We start from the raw sequence: 19,312 nt of genomic DNA on the forward strand, positions 1-19,312 counted from the left end.
GAAGTGATTGATTGTGAATGGCTCAGATGTATGTTTTTTTAAGAGAACATTATTAGGTGGGCTTGCTTAAGCAAGTACAACTATTGTTCTTTGACATACTTATTATTATTATCATTATTCCAATTGTTACACCTGCTACTCCTCCTAAAATTTTTAAGCTATTCACACCAATCCAACTTTAAAATGTAGAACCACGTAAAAGGTCTAACTTGCGTTGCTATGACTTTTGGTTTTGATACCAATTAAACTTTTTAAACGTTACAAATTTTTGAACCACTGCTGATCTTACACCTTTTAAGCTATTAACACCATTTCAGCTGTAAAATGTGCCAAAAACTCAAATGTCTTTCAAGTACTCATATAATCTTAATTAACTATGATAAAAGCTTTCTGATACATATTCAACTTTTAACTATTAAGCTTTTTGTAACTCCAAAAACTCATTCGGTTAACCAATTAACTACTCCACTGAGCTACCCCAGGCTCATCCTACCTATCTATCTATCTATCTATCTATCTATCTATCTATCTATCTATCTATCTATATCTATCTATCGATCAATCTATCTAACATTCTATCTATGACTTTCTAACATATTATCTATCATTCCAACTTTATATCCATCTAACCTTTCAATTACCTGGCCATCATCCTTTCACCAGTTACTACTGCTTCACTCATTATAACCCATGCCGAATAACCAATTAATTGTTTTGATCTTTCTATACCTCCCCTCTCTCATCTATCCATCCTCTCTTTCATCTATCCATTCATCCATCCAGTCAACCAACCTAACAAATCTATCTCACTTTCATTTAACTATCTAACTAACTACTAATCATCATCAACCCTTATAAAAGCTTTCTGATAACCATTAAACCTTTAAAACTATTAAGCTTTATGTAACTCCAAAAACTCTCATCCAGTTAACCAACCAACTCTACTACTCTCAAATACTCAACCAACCAACTCTCTACCCACTCCACTGAATTACCTCTGACTCATCCTATCTACTATGTATCCATCTAACATTCTATCCATCCAACCAACCAACCAACCAAACCATCGCTAACTTTATCTGCAACCATAATAAGACTCACTTTCTTTCAACTACGAGCAAAACGATCGAAACTTCTTTAAACCTTTTTTCACTACCAAAATAACACTTTGCAAGCCCACGAAGTGTCTTCAGGAACTTTCTGTTCTTGTTTGTAATGGTATTACATATAATGTTCCTATAGCCCTTGAATGTTCTATTGTGTATTGGTCCCTCTAGTCAGCAGAGGGCGTTCGTGTTTATACGGTGGATACGCAAGAGTATAGAGAGTAGTAAGGTGCCGGATATAATGGCCGGGGGCATGGAGTACATTTGTATTGAGTCGCTTGGAGTCATCATTCTAACACTTTACATTACACAATGTCACGCTCTCTCAACACGCTCCGGCTCCAGCTCCGCTCACTCAACAACAGCCTGCTTCACTGCTTCATAGTCAGCAGCAGCAGGTCACAGTGAAAAAGAGAAATGCCCTGCGGCCGGTGCAATTTATAAGTACCCCAAAAATCCGCACCCCGCGACCTCGTTTTCAAAGTAGCCCAATTTGTTGTGAAAACCGCGGCAACCCTGCAAATACCCCAAAAGGACCCTATCTACTCTGACAAAAAGGAATGCTGCCTCACTGTGTTTGAAATCTCTATAATAGCCAATCTATTCATGTGGCCATAGCTGTAAAGGCTGATCAAAGCACAAGAGGCAGACGACATGCAGGGACTCTTGTTGTATAACCTATATTCACTGCTGAATTCAAATGTATCAATATGTTTGGTAGTTGAATGATTAATTCAATCCGATCAGATGATCTTTGATACATGGGAAGTGTTTTTTCCCCTAGAGCTAGTCGTTCTACCTTCCGTCCAGGTGATGGCGGTAAATGCAGTACATTGATTTTACAAATCCTCCAACGACAGAGGAAGACATAATTCAGCATCAGTCAGAGAAGAAGGATCGAGCACTGACCGAGGTAGGTAAACTTTCTGCAAAGTAGCTGGCTCCCTATGAATAGATGTACCTTTTATCTATTTAACAGTTACTTCATGAATAGCTATAGACGTTTCATAGCTTTTTTCGCTTTTGAGGTTGTTTTTGTCTTGCTGTTGAAGCTACTCTGGCCCCATCTGTTCCCGTCGTGTATTCTATCAAGACGGTCACAGACCCTTCCCTTCCCTTCCCTTCCCATCCGATCCGATCCGATGATGCTGACGCATTCATATACTAGATCATGCAGAATACTTTCACCAGCTTTGGGATATTTTCGTGATCCAGACAATTATCGCGCTGCAAAAAACAAATGCATTGAAATAGCTGTTTCCAATGTCAGTTATTTTGGCGACCAGTACTCGGCGATCTTAGTAGTTATCGTTACACACGGCATAACATTTCAAATAGTTTTTTATAAAGCATTAGCAGCGACTGATGACGATTGCAATATACACAGGCAAGTAGGAAGTATATTTCGCGAAGTGGTGTTGACTAAAATGTTCTACCCGGAGAACCTGTTAAACAAAACCTGTCAGTGCTAACACACCCAAACCTGTTAAACAAGCAATTATTGTGACACAAGGTCTACTGATAACGAACATGCGTGTAAATGTCAGTGCTAACACACCCAAACCTGTTAAACAAGCAATTATTGTGACACAAGGTCTACTGATAACGAACATGCGTGTAAATATCAGTTCTAACTCATCCAAACCTGTTAAACAAGCAATTATGGTGACACAAGGTCTACTAATAACGAACATGCGTATAATTGTCAGTTCTAACTCATCCAAACCTGTTAAACAAGCAATTATGGTGACACAAGGTCTACTGATAACGAACATGCGTGTAAATATCAGTTCTAACTCATCCAAACCTGTTAAACAAGCAATTATGGTGACACAAGGTCTACTGATAACGAACATGCGTGTAAATATCAGTTCTAACTCATCCAAACCTGTTAAACAAGCAATTATGGTGACACAAGGTCTACTAATAACGAACATGCGTATAATTGTCAGTTCTAACTCATCCAAACCTGTTAAACAATTAATTATGGTGACACTTTATGGGGAGGATAATAAAGTGGTTAGTGCCAGTGAAAAGCGTAGAATCCAACAGCAGTCACAAAATGTAACCAGTTGCCAAGATGATGACGCACAAACTTCCACATACTGTCACGCACAACATCACAAGAACAGATCTGTATTAATTACAACAAAACATAACGACACCCGCTGACAGCTATGACTGAATGAATGAACAAACAAACAAAATACTGAACTAAACTTAGAGAGCCTCTTCTCTTTCTCTACAGATGGAAAGCACAATAGAGCAAACAGGCCCTATGCGGGTGTTGGTGACAGGGGGGTCTGGCCTGGTGGGCAGGGCGATAGAGCATGTGGTCAAAGAGGAGGGGGGAGACAGGGAGGGGGAGCAATGGATCTTCCTTTCCTCTAAGGACGCAAACCTCATGTAAGTAAACCTCATTTCTGCTCGTACGGCTGGTATGCAAGATTACTGCTACTCTAAGCCGCTATATCAAGTTATTCACAATCCTGGCTCCTTGTCTTTCTCTGTATCAAATACTCATGTGTATCTGTATCTTTGCAAATATCTGCTGATGTGTGTGTGTATATAAGGAATATGGAGGAGACACGGGCAGTATTCCAGAGGCACCAGCCCACCCACGTCATCCACCTGGCTGCAATGGTGGGTGGCCTCTTCAAGAACATGAGAGTCAACCTGGACTTCTGGGTAAGGCATAGCTGTCAGTGGGCTGTGATGTGGCAGCACGGCAAACAGGTTTTTAATGATTTAATGATGTGCTGAAAGAGTAAAAGGAGTGGCAACATTTTCTCATTTTCTCCCATCCGTCTCCAGAGAAACAATGTTTACATAAATGACAACGTACTACAGGCAGCACACGAGGTGCAAACTATCAAGGTGGTTTCCTGCCTATCCACCTGCATCTTCCCAGACAAGACCACCTACCCAATCGACGAGACCATGGTGTGTGTGTTCAAGATTCAAGATTCTTTATTTGTCACGTGCATACAAGTATACAGTGAAATGCAAAAGTGACAGTGCCACAGAGTAGTGCAACAGTACAATAAGTTTTAAAATAAAATAAAAATAGAAGTACTAAAAAATATACAGTATGGACAGTATAAACAATATGAACAGTGTAAGCATATAAGTAAGCAATATAAATAGCAGATGGATGATTATGTGTGTGTATATGTGTTAAGATGACAGTGCATGTGTGAGTGACTTGAGTGTGTGTGTGTGTGTATACACAGTGTTTGTGTTGTATAGGAATGATGGTAATTGACTCATTTCTTTGCTTCCAGATCCATAACGGCCCTCCTCATGAGTCTAACTTTGGCTATGCCTACGCTAAGAGAATGATTGATGTCCACAACAGGTGTGTGTGTGTGTGTGTGTGTGTGTTTGTCTGTTTATCTGTTTATCTGCTTCTGTTTCTGGGGGTTATTATTTGAATTATCAGTTGACCTGTGTGTGTCTTGCAGAGGGTATTTCCAGCAGCATGGGCGTTGCTACACGGCAGTGATTCCAACTAACGTGTTTGGTCCCCATGACAACTTCAACATCGAAGATGGACATGTACTGCCAGGCCTCATACACAAGGCCTATATTGCTCAGAGTAAAGATTCACACACTCACACACACACACACACACACACACACACACAGGCACTTAAACACACAGACCCACATGACTTCCATCACCCAGAGAGTTACACTACACTTCCCTACACACATTTCAGAGACACATATTCCAACAAACAATCCAGGCTTCATCTCCTTCCCCATTGTGTGATTGTGTGTGTTAGAGGAGGGGACCCCGTTGGCAGTGTGGGGCTCTGGCACTCCCAGAAGGCAGTTCATCTACTCTCTAGACTTAGCCCGCCTCTTCCTGTGGGTGCTGAGGGAGTACAACGAGGTGGACCCAATAATTCTGTCTGGTGAGCTCTCTCTCTTGCTCTCTCTCTTTCTCTCACACACATGTTCAACCACATACTGTCGTATTATCAACCGCACAGTGCTAAGTCTGATGACAATGCTTCTCACAACACTCTTTGTTTCCCAGTGGGTGAAGAGGACGAAGTGTCCATTAAGGAGGCGGCCGAGGCGGTCGTCGATGCCCTGGCCTTCAAAGGGGAAGTGGTGGTATCCTTTTAAATAGGAAAATGAAGGGATTTAAATACAGCCAGGGATTTAAATACAGCCTCACACAAGCTATAACAAGCAGGTGCACACACTCAAAACTCTGAACCATCTGGTCAGTAGAAGCCCAGTGTTGTTTCATTCCTTGACCTTTGACCTCCAGTATGACACCAGTAAAGCAGACGGGCAGTTCAAGAAGACAGCCAGCAACGCCAAACTGCTGCGCTACCTCCCAAACTTTACCTTCACCCCCTTCAAGCAAGGTCAGATTTCAGAGGGCTTCTAGTTGGTTGTGGGGGGTGGAGGGGTTAACAGTTGTATAGCTAACTCTGTTCTGTCTGTGTGCGTGTGGGTGCATGTTATATTATGTTATGCTCAGTGTCATATCTTATCAATGACTTTGAGTAAGCTAAAAATAAAAGATCCTCTGTTTGGTTTCTGTCACTGATTGTCCTCTTGTTCTCCACCCACACTCTTACAGCTTTGAAGGAAACATGCGATTGGTTTGTGGCCAATTATGACACTGCTCGAAAGTGAAGAGTCCTCCAAACAGATTGACTGTCAGTCAATGGTCAGGATCGGCAAGAAGAAGAACAGGAGGAGATGGTGGAGGTGAAAGCTGAAATAACTGATGAAGATTGTTCGCACATGAGGAATGTTACATAATGTTGAGTCTGTTGATGTGGTATGCACTTGAAGTGTGTGAACACTGAGCTGAACTACATTCAAATCATGTGTTAAGTGACTAGTGAGACACCACTCTGTCTCACCCTTTCCATAACCATGTCTTTTACACAATAGAAATAGAATAAGCTGGACGGACAGCTATAGGTCTGGCCAACATGGCAGCACTCTATTGAGTTAAAGTACCACAACATGTTACTTCCTCTTGTGTAAATGGAATTATCTGGCAAGCAGTGTTGTGCTACCATATGGAATGTCTACACTCTGACTTATGGCACCTGTTGCTGTACACCTGGTGGTTTGGGAAGTATTTGATTAAATTAGTGCAATATTTTAGTGGACAGAATAAACTTTTTTTTATTTTTTTTATTTTTTAAATCTGGGTGTCTTGGTTCAGACAAATGTAGTGGTCTTTCTTTGTGAGAATCATGACTACTGGCTGTTTTAAGTTCATTTTCATATCATTCAATGTAAAACCATCTCATGGTATATTTGTATTGATAAGCCAGTGTTTGCCATCTTTCTCAAAAGATATATTTGTCAGTTCCTGGTGAGAAAATGTGGATTAATGTTATAATGAATAATATGTTATTGGTCCAAGATATATTTATATGTCTGTCGAAAACTTGTCAAGAGGTCCAAAGAAATTAATTAAGTATATTTGCATTGAAATAATTTATTATGAATTTACAAATCCACGCAATTGATAAAACAGTACAAAAACATATAACCTACAAGCAGACATTGTTAAAAAAGTACAATAAACTCATAAAACATTTAAAAGAAATATGTGTTTCCATGTTCAGAACATGGCTGTCATCTAACAACTTCTGTCAGTACATTGTGAAGAGCACAACTACTGTTCAACATTCAAACTCTCGAATCAGATTTAGTGTTACAGTCCTTTCCACATATCAACACAACACACAGGACAGACACAAGAAATAAATTAGAGACTTGCGCCCCACACAGGGTCCAAAAGATATTCTATAAAACAAACAATGACTGCCCCCCAATGAAATCCTTCCTTGTTTTGTTGTCATTTACAGCCAAAAAAGTGAGATTCCTATTCATGTCAAAGGCCACACACATACGGTAAAAACAGATAGACCCCTACAGTAACATGGTAACAATGATTCTACTCCTAGTCCCAACAGGGGTTTTCTGATGGATGGAGGAAGGACTGAGGCAGGGAATGGTGTCATTCAGAGGCGGTTATAGGAGGTGTACCCTCCCTCGTGGACCCGACAGTAGTCCTGTCCCAGTACTGCCCTCTTCTTACATGGCTGTCCTGTCTTTGTGATGCCGTTACACAGCTGACGGCCAGATGTAGAGCTACAAGGTGATGGGAGAAGGGAGAGAAAAATACTAGTGTGCTCTTTGAGAAAACAAATGCTGATCTACATTTCATCTCGAGAGAGAGAAAGTGGTCTTGTGTCACTTATGTTCAGCAGTGAGAACATACACTCCCCTGTATCCCATTACACTCACTAAACTTTACTGACAGAACTTGGCTGTTAAGCCTGAATGAAATAATTCTGTGACTAATCAACCTCCCACCACTATTGGTGTGGCGGAAATGTTTAATTTTAATTGTAGTACATGCAAGCAAAATGTAACTAACTATCTTATGTGATGTCATTCCTCATTCATTTTTAGAAGCAATGCAGTCAACTTCAGTCAGTATGAGCTGATGTATGAATATGCTTCATCTGGGTTGGATTGTAGAACACTAACCTGTTGCTGGTCAGGGATTGGTTGGGGCTTGCGCTGCGTGATTCGCTCACTGCATCCCACATGCCTCCCAGGTTCCTTTGGGGAAGACCATCAAGGACAGCCTACCAATCAGAGCACAGTATGGTCAGTGATGGTACAAGTCTTATTCTGTGTGTTCATAACGAATGCCCAGTTGCAATAGCAGTATAATGCAAATACTCCCCATCTCAAATGATTCTTATTTCTCAGAACAACATTAAAATCTACTGCTGTTCATTGCTCACCGCAGAGAGCCTAGGCCGGCCCTTGAGCCTTGGAGTGGAGTGGTTGGGCGTGCCCATAACTAGAGGCACAAACCTGGCCTCGGTCATCTGGTGGGCATGGGAGGGAAACAGTGCTCCCCTGCAGGGGTCACCTACAATTAATGATATAAACATGAAGGGAAATTAAATATATTACCAGTGTAAAACTGTGTTTTAGACACAAATTCCACAAATGTGTGAATTATGTCAATTTGTATTGTGTGTGTTCTCATGTGTACAGGAGCCTACACACCTGACATGAAGCTGTCCTGTTCCAGCAGGTCCCCTGGCTCCATGAGGCAATCCAGATCATCTCTGAGAGGATAAACAGAAATCACTGTAACAGGCAAAACTATATCTTTAAATACTGGATTTCAGTCAATGCCACTGCTCCCCTATCCCACCTGGAGCTATCCTTCATTAGGCTCACCTCTCAGGGGTGGAGCAGTTTGGTCCACTGTGGTGGTGGTGGTGGTGGTGGTGGGGCACATGCTGGTTCTCTGATTCCAGGGTTTTGCATGGGGGCAGGCTGGCCATCTTTCCTTTGATCCGAGAACACACCCACCACAACTGCATAACGAACCAGTGGCCTGGGCAAAGGGCATATCACATACACACATGTAAAAGGCAAGCTGTATCATCACAAACATTGCTCATCAGTCCCCCATCAGATATCCCCTTCCCGTCCCATCTAGTCCATACCCAGTGAGAGAGTGAGCAGCAGCAGACTGAGGCTGGCAAGGTCAAAAGCAGGCTGCTGGTTGACCTCGGCCACAGCGTTGAGTGGTACTGTGAGCAATAGCATTGCCCGAGAGAAACACGGACAGCGCAGAAATGTCAACACCACTGCACACAGAAGGAAATACCCAGTATGCACCACACAAGTCCACAGTGCTGCCAGGCTCAGACCTGTAGAATGGGTGCACAGGAACAAAACAATTACATGCATGACTGTACCTCAATACTCCAAATGTGTGTCTAGGTGTGCATCTGGCTTTGATACAACTGCACACAGAAATGCAGATTCTATTAGTACAATACGAAGTATAGAATGTCCAACTTTATTCTATTTTCAACATGTTTATGCATCAGTTTGCACTTCACCAGTCATTTAATGTGGGTCTTTGTTGCACTCCTACTTTAGTGTACTATACCTGCCCAGCCAAGGTAGCCCTGGATCACATGAAGTCTCTCCTCTAGACAGCTCTGCATGTTGTCAAGGTAACTCAGCATGGTTCCCAGGGTTCCATTCATGCGCTCCAGCTTGCCCATGAGGTCAGAGTAGTACCGTGCCGTCTGGTTCTGATGCTGCAGGAACCCAGACATGCTGTGCTCTGTGGTCACATGACCACAGAGAAGAGGAGGAGATATCGATGACGTTAGATAGAATATTCTAGATGTAACCAATGGTCTCACTGTATCCTCGAGATACAGTCAAGGTCTGGGAAGCTGAAAGCAACACAGCAGAGACCTTTAAATTGAGTCTTCACCATATCCCTATATTTCCTTCACCCAATGAGTGTCTTGTTTTATTTTTTTCTTTCTCACAGTCCATACATTTGTGCAGGCAATGACAGATCTCATGCTTAGGTACCCAAGGAGTAGTTTAGGTCCACTTATTTAAGTCTGTCATAAGAACTTATTTCTGTAGAGCATTAGCCTATGTTTGTGCAATAAAACAAAATACTGCAGGCCTGTGTAAAAATGACAGTAAAAATGGTAGGCCTACTCTACAATTAAATATGTAAATGACCAAACCATTTTTACAGGATAATGTTTACACATGAATATAATATTCAAACACTGGACACGTTGAAGTCTAATGCAGGCCTCTGCTGATCGAGCATGCGCACTAGGTTACCAATACGAGAAGCACACGGGAACGCGCCTCAGCCCTCAAGCAATGTTGGCAACAGGGCAATGCAGATACAGCATTCTGATAAAACAATACCCACTACAGAAGTCAGTTTACTTTAACCAAGGCTAGAGCACATATAGATAAACTGCAGTAACCTTAATGGGTAGCCTACATTGTAATTATTGATAGTATATTTTGTTCTGATATTTCATTACTCCCGATTGGGATCAATGGCTATAAAATAAAGGATAGCTGTAGTGTAATTCAGATTCTGTGCAAATCCTTGTTTGTATTATTCATGATAAGCTCCTAATCTCCCTAGGTGTTCAAAATATACCAAGCAATAAGTTTCAATATGGGCACGAGGTAGGCCCACATAACATACGCTTTATTATTCCAACTCATCTACATACCTCAAGTGCACATCGTCGGATAAATGCAATGCATACACAGTCGCCTACAATTGACAGTCCCGTTGTGTATATGCAATACTATATTTTTTTGTATAAAAAAAATACAATTGTTTTATCAAAACTTTGTTGAGTTTGGTTGACAAGTTAAGTTAAAAACAATAGATGGAATTACAGTTGGTGGTAAGATACAAAAAGCGAAATGGTAATTGAATAATTTCCAGTTCCATAATTGGGTTAAGTTAACAAGTCCCAAGAAAGTATACGTATTCATTGTCTATGGTCCTAAGTGTTGCATTTATTCAGAATCATGTTAAAAAAAAAAAAAAAAAAGTTTCTACTTTCTACACAAGGGGCTAGAAATAGACTGAGTAAAATCAAGAATTAAAAATGTCAAACTATGCAGGAGGGTCCCAAGTTATATTTGGCATAAATGTCTCAAGTGTTTGTGCATTTCACCTATTTTGCTGTAGATGTCCTGTGCGCGCCCTCTGACCTCAGCAAGGTCATTCAGAATGGCCTGGTGACCATCCTGCACCTCTGACCCTTGAGCCTTTATTCGCTCACTGACATTCTCTAGAGGCAGAGAAAAATATATTTCATCTCTCACACACACACAGTCTTTATACGAGTGGGACATAGAGGGCTCAAGCATAAGCCAAGTGAGCAGGCAGAGTTTTCTTACCCATCCTCTGTGTGATGCCCTGAATGAGCTGGGCCACAAGTTGCTGTCCGGAGGCGATGAGAGCCTTTTCCTGGCTCAGCTGCTCCAGGTTGGCACTCAGGGAGCTCTCCAGCTGCTCATGCCCTTCCACCAGGACCCCCTGCTGAGCCTGCAGAGCACTGTGCCCCTGCAGCAGTTTCTCCAATGAGGCTGCAGTCAGGTCCTTCAGCTCCAGCTGCCCCTCCTGTGGTAGAACAAGACACTTGAACACAGTCCACATGACACATTAAGAAGGAGAGATTATGCTCTGGTCTGTCCAGAAACGGCCCTTACTCTGTCCCCATCCCCTCTCCCTTGAATTTGCATGTTCAGAATGAGAGGGATGGAACTGACCTTCAGATCCTTCATGGCGTCAAGTTGGCTGGTTGCTGTGGAGATGAGGGCATTTACAGTGATCTCAGCCCTGCGGCGGAAGTGCTGCTGGCGGGTGGCGTAGCACACGGAGCGAGCTCTGTTGCTCACTATGTGATAAGCATTCCACGTGTCTGAGTCCATGTCTTCTGTGCACTGCTTTATGGACTAGCAGAAGAAAGAGCAGGATAAACAAACATCCTATAGAAACATTGTGAATTCATTCTCCATTTTTGCTAACTGTTTCAGAGACAGAGAGCAGGGTCGTGTCCCATAGGACAGCAATTCAGTGTAGACAACCTTGGGCTAAAAAACTATTCTTAATGTTCACATTTTAAAAAGCAAGCTGAAAACACTGTCTGTAAAATAGCTCAGACATCACCATTTCTTCTGTGCAGGGGAACGTCCTGCGTCCCTCCACCTCTGCCTGGCAATTGAACAGAACCACACCCAGTTTGGCCAGTTCTTCCTCTGATAGGCTACCGCAAGTCGACTTCAGCTGAGCAACCACCTGGATTGAAGAAACTTTCTATTGGCTGATATCCATTTCAGTACACTAACTGGGAATTATCAATATGAAGCATACAGCAAAATGTCAGATACTCCATTAGTTTTACTGCAAGGAAATCCACATGAGTGAGGGCACAGCTCTCCAACCAACTGTTGGGCTTCATAACACATAAGGGAGGTAGAATGGTATCCATTACCCTGTAATTGCAACTGTCCAGTGGGCTAAGCTCCATCAGCCTGGCCTCTGCCAGGAACTTCTCTTCCACCACAGTCATCTCGAATGGCGGAGTGTCTCCCTTAGGTAGCCTCGTGACTGGTGTAGGGGCTGGTGGAGCATCTGGCCGTTTCATCCAGTCAAAGAATGCAGTCGCTGTACTACACTGGGTGGCCAGCACGCAGATGAGCAACATCACTAGCCAAGCCATCCAACTGCAAGAGAAAGTACCTTTCTACAGTATAGCCCACAGGAAGCATGGAGAGCTGTAATGCAATGGTGTAGTTGCTCCACCATACTGAGTGAGTTGTGTATACACTGAGATCCGACACTGTCCTCTTGTGGCTGTCGTAGGGGCTTGACTCCTGTACAAAATGATCGCAGCTCAGGCCCTTGATGGTCTAATTTAGCTCCAGCCCATCACTAACACAGATTAAACCAATTATGGTGTATAAGATAATGATTGCTTATTGGAATAGGTGTGTTAGTGCTTGGCTGGAAGGCCTAGTTGGAAGATAAAAAAACAGGACATCCAAACGCTTGTGCATTTTAGCATTCATATTTTTTTTTTGTAGGATTATGGTTATACGGATTATTTAACATACATCAACAACACGACATACGGACAATGTCATTTCTAGTAAAATGTTTTATGATTGCTTATACCAGGATTTTATATCATTCTGGTTATATGCTAAGCATAGCCCATCAGATCAGATCACATTACCCTGCAGCTTGCCCGGACATGTTCCAGGCGCTCAGAGAAAAGGAAAAGATGCAAAGTCAAAACATTACAGGTGATCTGTGTGCATGCGATCGAGTGGTATTTTAGTGGTATTTTTGCAAGCATTTGGATGCGATCTGTCGAAACATGGCTGACCAGCAGTTTAGTGTCGTTTAAACGACTTTACTAAACTAAATGTGTGACCCTTCGCAATTCCATTACCAATTTGCAGAAATTATTACTGTACTATAGGCCTACCTGAAAGTAGCCTATCTTCTACTGTACTGCAGTTGCTTCGTTGGAGATGCAGTGGGGAAAGCCGTTTGGAAGGTTGTGTTGAGCCAAGAAACCCAGCTGATATGAATTAAAGCCCTTTAATTTAGCCCCGCGACATTCAACTGTTTAAATGGCAAATGATGCAGCCAATGCGGTCAGCGCCCGTTTGGGATCTCGCGAGGTGCAAGATTTACGTTTTGTTTTCCGTAGGTTCACTGATCTCTAGATCATGTAGATCATGTCATGCCGAGTACTTTGGAAACTGACATAACTGGAAGATCAGACATTATGCGCACTCAGTACTTTCAGTCCGAACCGAACAAGCACAACCAACCGGCTCTACTACACAAGACGAGGCGGAAGTTAATGGAAGGTAATAAATGTCATAAACCATCCTATCCAGAGCAAATGTATTTGAATATAGTGAGAAAGAAATAAAGACGATTTGAAAACGTGGTAAACCGTTACATAGGCTGCTGGCATAGCAAACGCCGGGTTACGGTGGTTGTCCATCTGCACGTGCAAAACGTTTCGGATATCAAACGCAGCAGGAGTCACCACCGCTAGCTGCTGAACCGTCTCGGTGTTTACAGTGGTAGGCTACCTCACCATGCTTCATCACAGAAATCGTTGACTCAACCAAGCATATCGTATTGTTGTTCTCCGAATTTTGACAGCTCGCGCGTATCTGCATTTTGTCTAAGCAGCTGGCAATTTGGTGACGGCGCTTGGCTGTGAGACTTAGACATGGCGGGCATGAAAAAATACTACTGGGATGCGGAGGAGACAGAATACATGTTAAAAGTTTTGAGGGATTTGGATATAGTGAAATTCTTAGATGGTCGGAAGGTCAGGAACAGTAAGCTGTTCAAGGTGGCAGAAAAGAGAATGAAAAAGGCCGGCTACCACAGATCAGTAGAACAGATAAGGCACCGATGGAAAGTTCTAAAATCCGCATACTACAAGAACAAGCGACAGAGCGACTTCAAACTTGTTCGTTTTCCCCAACATGCAACTATATTGACTACAATAATGGATGAATTTGCCAGGAACTCTTCACCTGGCTCCGCTGTGAATAGAGAGACAGAAGTATCGGATGAAGAGGGAGAAACAACTCCGTCGTTGCAGAATTCCTTAGTGGATGATATGGATGTTATTGTAGGCAGTGCACTCTTGAATTATTGAACCTGTTTCTTTTCCATCTTCAGCTTCTGATTCCTTATCCACAAAACACTAAACCTTTAATATTGAGTGCATGATCAGGACGTTTTGATATGATTTTCAAAAGTATATTATGCAGAGCTTTTATAAATGGGTGGTATGACGTGGTTCCGACCGTCAAACACAAATAAATAAAAATTAAATTTGTTATAAAACGTTTTATATTGTTCAGAACATGCTGCTTTATGTGAACATACTGAACATTAATGCAATTCATCACTCATTTTTTCACAATGTGAAAGCTGACAATTTTTTTCACAAAGTGAAGCATGAAAAAGCTCATATGGTGTGACTTGTAAATAAAATTAAGTCCAGGCATGATATCTTGAGTCAGCTCTGATCAAAAAGATTTTGTCCCAGAAATTTATATCATATGGTGTGACACTATTTTGTGATATTTAAACGGGCAATTGTTTGGAGACCCTTGGGGAGGAGGGGTCCTTGTTCAACCAGGAAGTACAGAAAACATCTCAGAAGGACAATGAAGGGTTACAAGGTGAGTTGTCTCTTGTAATTTTTTCAATAAATCAAATCTTTTTGGCACTCCCACTTCAGTACCTTTTCCCAGTGTCTTTTAGTGTGATGCTTTTTACATATAAATGCCAAAGATAAATTACTTTTGTCATTATTACATTTAAATCTATGTTAGCATGTTGCAATGGGTATACAAGCTCCAATGTTCTGCTAAGTGCATGAAACCTCATATGCTGTGACACTACATCATATTGTGTGACATGTTTTGCTTGTCACTTCATATGATCCATTTGTCACACCATCAAGTTCAAGTTTCAAATTTATTGTTACGTCTCATACACAAGTGCAGGGAGTCAAATTCTTTGGCTCGGTTCCATATGATATGAACTGTATTTTCCTACACACAGAATAATTATTTGTTGTATTTTATAACTAATAGCCAAGTTTAATGTATGTTTTGTCCTTTTTAACACTTTTTTGTCTCACATGAAAAAAATATGTATACCTACTCCACTCCACAGGGGAATCCATACTTATCTACTCCATTTGTCACACTTAATCCATACTTACCTACTCCATTTGTCATACTTACTCACGTGCTTCCTTTTTGTTTTGTCAGCTTGAGGCAAATACAGTAGAAAGATGACAAGTGCAGAAAGAACACGGAGATACAGGGAGAGATTAAATGCAGATCCTGCAAGGAGAGAGGAATTCCTGAGAAAAAGACAAACAAAGTAAATAGAAATGTTAAGCTTATTGGTAGAGGAGTAGGCAGACCTGGGGCAAATATGCCGGTGGTGCAACATGTGCAAATGTCAATTAATTATAATTAATTTAATCTAATTAGTGTGGATGTATTTCAAATATTTGAATACACTGTTTTGTTTCTCTGTTAACAGATACAACGAGAAGAAACTCAAAGGGGAAGTCAAAACATTCAGAGTGAAGTCTCTTCCACCGTCACGAAGAGAAAAGCTTAGAGAATTATGGAGAAATGCACAGTTAAAATACAGGACAAAGAAAATAAATCTACAAGTGGTAATGAACTTAACCCCTTCATCTCCAGAAAACTCATTTAAGCATGAAGTGGAAATCCAGCCTGACCCAGTGCCAGTGCAATGTAGCACACCAGAACATCCTGTTCCACCAACATCACCACCACCAAGCCCTTGTAGAGCAGAGATAGAGATACTATACAAGTGATACTATTCTTTATTAGTGTGTTAGAAATATGGTTCTTCACTAGTCCTGTGTCCGGTACCCAAGTGCTATACAATGTTTAGTGGCACAATGTTCCACACTTTTGTGTGATTTTTATTAAACTCTTTTTGTTTGAATGTTAAATGCATATAATACATGTTTTTGCATTGACAAATTTGGTGTGGTGTGGTTCATCCTATGGTGTGACACTATATAATTTGGTGTGACATTCAAAATTGTGACAATAAAAAGGCTTTGTTAGTGATGAATCCTAAAAATCTCAATGGAACACATGGAAAATAGTATCAGCAAGAGTCACAAGCATTTTGCTAGATTTATAACGGTTTGTCTTAATTAATCTAAAATATATTGAAAGACTGGGACAGATGTCTTACTTTGTGCGATGATTAAGAAAAATAATACAAAATGTAATGAATTTGCACAAGGAAATACTGGATCTCAAGATAGTAATGATAAAGAATTATGATAAAGAGTTACTTAAGAGAAGTATACCCCATTTTAATTTTATGTACAATAACTTTCATGTCACACCATATGACAATTTTAGGCACTAATACAACAAATTGGTGAATACATTCAGATTCCAATACAAAATCTAAAAGATATATTTTGGGAATCTAAGAGTCAGTACAACACAACTGATATTAACTGATACTAATATTTGAAGTTTAAAACAAAAAAAAAATGTTTTTTTCAGGCTTATTTGTCAACCACCCAAATATGATCCGTTAGTAGACCTAGAGATTCAGAGATGGAGGTAAAATGTAAAGCCAGCAGAACACATACATTAGTCTTACAATTGTGACCTTTGTCTTCCATACAGATCAAAAGTGATCCTGACATGGACTCACACCTGAGGATCGGTTTCATCGGTGCAGGGAACATGGCCTTCGGGATAGCCAAGGGAATCCTTCTGTCTGGTGAGTCACAAAGTGTGTGTATGTTTGCAATAATATATGCCATTTAGCTGACGCTTTTATCCAAAGCGCCATTGCAGTGAGTGCATACATACATTTTCAGTATATATGGTACCAACGGGAATCGAACCTACAACCTAAGCATTGTTAGCGCTATGCTCTACCAACTGAGCCTGAGGAGTGAGGGGTTATGATTTACTCTTAACTTTCCTGGTGTTCCATTGTAGGAGATGTCCTTCCTACAAATGTTAAAGTGAGCGCCCCGTCTGCTCGGAACTTTGGCCGCTTTCAGGTACACCGCCCTTTCTCTCCTCATTCAGCCTATCCTTTCTACTCCCTCATTCCCAATTTCCTTGTCCTCATTGTGTATGCAGTGTTTTGAGCTAACCTTGGTTTCCATTGTTTGTCAGGATTTGGAGGTAGCAGTCACTCACTCCAACGCAGAGCTGGTCAGCGGTTCTGATCTTGTCTTTGTGGCGGTCAAACCACACCTTGTCTCAACCGTTCTCAGTGAAATCTCTGAACATGTCACCCAGAAACACATCATTGTGTCCGTGGCAGCAGGCATCACCGTAGCAACGCTAGAGGGGGTATGTTAGGTCATGGTCTTTGTTCTGTTTGATCTGCCAATTGCTTAGTAGCCTGGTCAGCTGGTCTCCTTCTGAAAGATCATCTCAATTTTGAAGTATGAGTCTGATTGAGAATGTATTCTGTCTCTCCTCCTCCTCCTCCTCCTACCTATTCAAGCTCTTGCCTGCTGACTCAGTGGTGCTGAGGCTGATGCCTAACCTGCCCTGCCTACTCCAGGAGGGTGCGCTGTTGTTCACACGTGGGTCTCGGGCTGGGCCAGAGAATGGGGCTCTGCTCCGCTCGCTGCTGCAGCACTGCGGTCTGGTGGAGGAGGGACCTGAGGCCTGGATAGATGTCCACACAGGGCTCAGCGGCAGCGGAGTGGCCTTTGTGAGTATGAGAAGGGAGTGAAAGGAGGTTAGAGGGAAGGGATGGAGGAAAGGACACTGCAGGGGTCCTCCATATCTTAAATACTGACCTTGTGTATTGTTCTGTGGTTCTTCCACAGTGGTTTCTCGTGTCTGACTGGTGGTTTTTGTGTGTCTGTGATGTGATTGACTCTGCAGGTGTATCTGTTTGCAGAGGCGCTGGCTGAGGGAGCAGTGAAGATGGGCATGCCCAGTGCTCTGGCCCATAGCATCGCTTCTCAGACTATACTGGTCAGTTAATGTGCATGGGTGGGTGTTTGGGATAGTGCTTGAATAAATGCTCCTGTGTTTGTCATTTTCACAAATATTTCACAAAGAAAGTTATGATTTTGTATTCAAGAACCTGGACAGCTTGGGACACTGTAGTCTTGTTTTGCTATAATGAAAAATGTTAAGTCACTGAACAAGATAACTGAACATGTTAGTTGCCAGAACAATTCGTTTTAAATGTATTTGACTATTATTTTGTTGTATCTCAGTTCATGCGTAATGGTCTCTGTTGCTTTTTCTATCTCAGGGTGCTGGCCGGTTGTTGCGGGACTCTGGGAAACACCCTGCCCAGCTGCGTTCAGAGGTGTGTACCCCAGGAGGGACCACCATCTTTGGGCTTCATGTGCTGGAGCAGGGTGGCTTGAGGGCCGCTACCATGAGTGCTGTGGAGGTTGCCACAGAGAGGGCCAGGGATCTTGGCAGGAAGTCTGCAGCAACAGCGGACAAGAAGTAAAGATGCTTCAGTCATAACTGATTCAGTCTTACAAACCTGATTCATTAGACAAATTCTTGAATGACACAAAGTCACAAAGATAGTTAACACCACAGGAAGTGGCAATGGGACACAGAATTGTGATTTTGAAAATGTGTAAATCTGCTCTACACTGATGCTTATGAACACAAAATGAAGGAAGAGCAATGGAGTTCAGGAAGTTGCATCAGTAATGTGCGTTGATGATGTAAGATGTGTTCCTTTTGGGGATCTATGGTTCCATGTGATGGATAAAGCTGTTACCTGATCAATGTAGAAATCTATCCCTCCCTAAAACAAATGTGTACAGTACTGTATATGGAAGGAAATGTGTATATGTGAGAAAAAAACATGTGTACATGATGGTAATCAGAAAGTGTAGATAGATAATAATCAGAAATCATCTGCAAGCCAAAAATAAACAGAAAACAAGGATTTAAACTGAACATTGTATAAGTTCCTTGTTAGTTGTATTGCTTTAGGTGTTTTCTGTTTGTTTTTTTCCTAATAAATATGGGCCACATCTCAAAATAACATTTTACACTGTTAATTCATTTTCAAATTATAATCCGATGGTTCCTCATCTGGAAAGTAGTCTATGGGCCAGGAGAAACTAATCCATGGTTCAGAGTTGACTTCAGCTAACTTTAACCACTGCAAACAAAAAAAATGGGAGTGACTGGGACAGTGGAATCAGAAAGTTAATTTGAGTGAAATCAGAAAGTTAATTGTTAAAACAGTT

At 41.6% G+C, this 19,312-nt stretch overlaps 3 protein-coding genes across 5 annotated transcripts; 2 read left to right on the plus strand and 1 right to left on the minus strand.

Annotated features, from left to right (window-relative positions):
• Positions 1–1,970: 1,970 nt before the first annotated feature.
• On the plus strand, positions 1,971–6,699 carry LOC310805327 (GDP-L-fucose synthase-like). The gene is made up of 10 exons (XM_083670939.1): positions 1,971–2,019; positions 3,355–3,512; positions 3,680–3,794; positions 3,921–4,049; positions 4,391–4,464; positions 4,571–4,704; positions 4,895–5,026; positions 5,152–5,231; positions 5,392–5,491; positions 5,710–6,699. Exons 2-10 carry the CDS (start codon positions 3,355–3,357, stop codon positions 5,763–5,765), a joined length of 978 nt encoding a protein of 325 aa, XP_083527065.1. The 5' UTR covers positions 1,971–2,019; the 3' UTR covers positions 5,766–6,699.
• A 137-nt stretch (positions 6,700–6,836) lies between these two features.
• On the minus strand, positions 6,837–12,193 carry bmb (brambleberry; the record flags this gene model as incomplete). Its single annotated transcript, XM_083670941.1, has 12 exons — positions 6,837–7,247; positions 7,650–7,750; positions 7,913–8,043; positions 8,184–8,245; positions 8,361–8,520; positions 8,633–8,839; positions 9,085–9,264; positions 10,658–10,774; positions 10,884–11,106; positions 11,256–11,441; positions 11,656–11,784; positions 11,981–12,193. The coding sequence occupies 12 exons, from the start codon at positions 12,191–12,193 to the stop codon at positions 7,118–7,120; spliced, it is 1,839 nt and encodes a 612-aa protein (XP_083527067.1). The 3' UTR covers positions 6,837–7,117.
• A 1,107-nt stretch (positions 12,194–13,300) lies between these two features.
• Positions 13,301–19,098, plus strand: pycr3 (pyrroline-5-carboxylate reductase 3). Of its 3 annotated transcripts, XM_083670936.1 has the most exons (10): positions 13,317–13,370; positions 14,639–14,714; positions 15,312–15,426; positions 15,592–15,730; positions 16,737–16,833; positions 17,058–17,122; positions 17,241–17,420; positions 17,578–17,790; positions 17,967–18,059; positions 18,346–19,098. In XM_083670936.1, the coding sequence occupies exons 3-10, from the start codon at positions 15,335–15,337 to the stop codon at positions 18,550–18,552; spliced, it is 1,086 nt and encodes a 361-aa protein (XP_083527062.1). In that variant the 5' UTR covers positions 13,317–13,370; positions 14,639–14,714; positions 15,312–15,334; the 3' UTR covers positions 18,553–19,098. The 3 variants fall into 3 exon arrangements, with proteins under 3 accessions (XP_083527063.1, XP_083527062.1, XP_083527061.1); XM_083670935.1 differs by lacking the exon at positions 13,317–13,370 and having other exon boundaries at positions 14,184–14,714; XM_083670937.1 differs by lacking the exons at positions 14,639–14,714; positions 15,312–15,426; positions 15,592–15,730 and having other exon boundaries at positions 13,301–13,370.
• The last annotated feature ends 214 nt before the right edge of the window (positions 19,099–19,312 follow it).

The sequence above is a fragment of the Argentina silus genome (genome assembly GCF_951799395.1).
Source record: "Argentina silus genome assembly, chromosome: 6".
Lineage (NCBI taxonomy): Eukaryota > Metazoa > Chordata > Actinopteri > Argentiniformes > Argentinidae > Argentina > Argentina silus.

Bases quoted from the DNA above. Each gene is read 5' to 3' on its own strand.
- LOC310805327 (XM_083670939.1), top strand. From the start codon at position 3,355: ATGGAAAGCACAATAGAGCAAACAGGCCCTATGCGGGTGTTGGTGACA. The intron at 3,513-3,679 runs GTAAGTAAACCT...TGTGTATATAAG, and splicing joins TCTAAGGACGCAAACCTCAT to GAATATGGAGGAGACACGGG. The intron at 4,465-4,570 runs GTGTGTGTGTGT...TGTGTCTTGCAG, and splicing joins ATGATTGATGTCCACAACAG to AGGGTATTTCCAGCAGCATG.
- pycr3 (XM_083670936.1), top strand. From the start codon at position 15,335: ATGACAAGTGCAGAAAGAACACGGAGATACAGGGAGAGATTAAATGCA. The intron at 15,427-15,591 runs GTAAATAGAAAT...CTCTGTTAACAG, and splicing joins CTGAGAAAAAGACAAACAAA to ATACAACGAGAAGAAACTCA. The intron at 16,834-17,057 runs GTGAGTCACAAA...GTTCCATTGTAG, and splicing joins CAAGGGAATCCTTCTGTCTG to GAGATGTCCTTCCTACAAAT.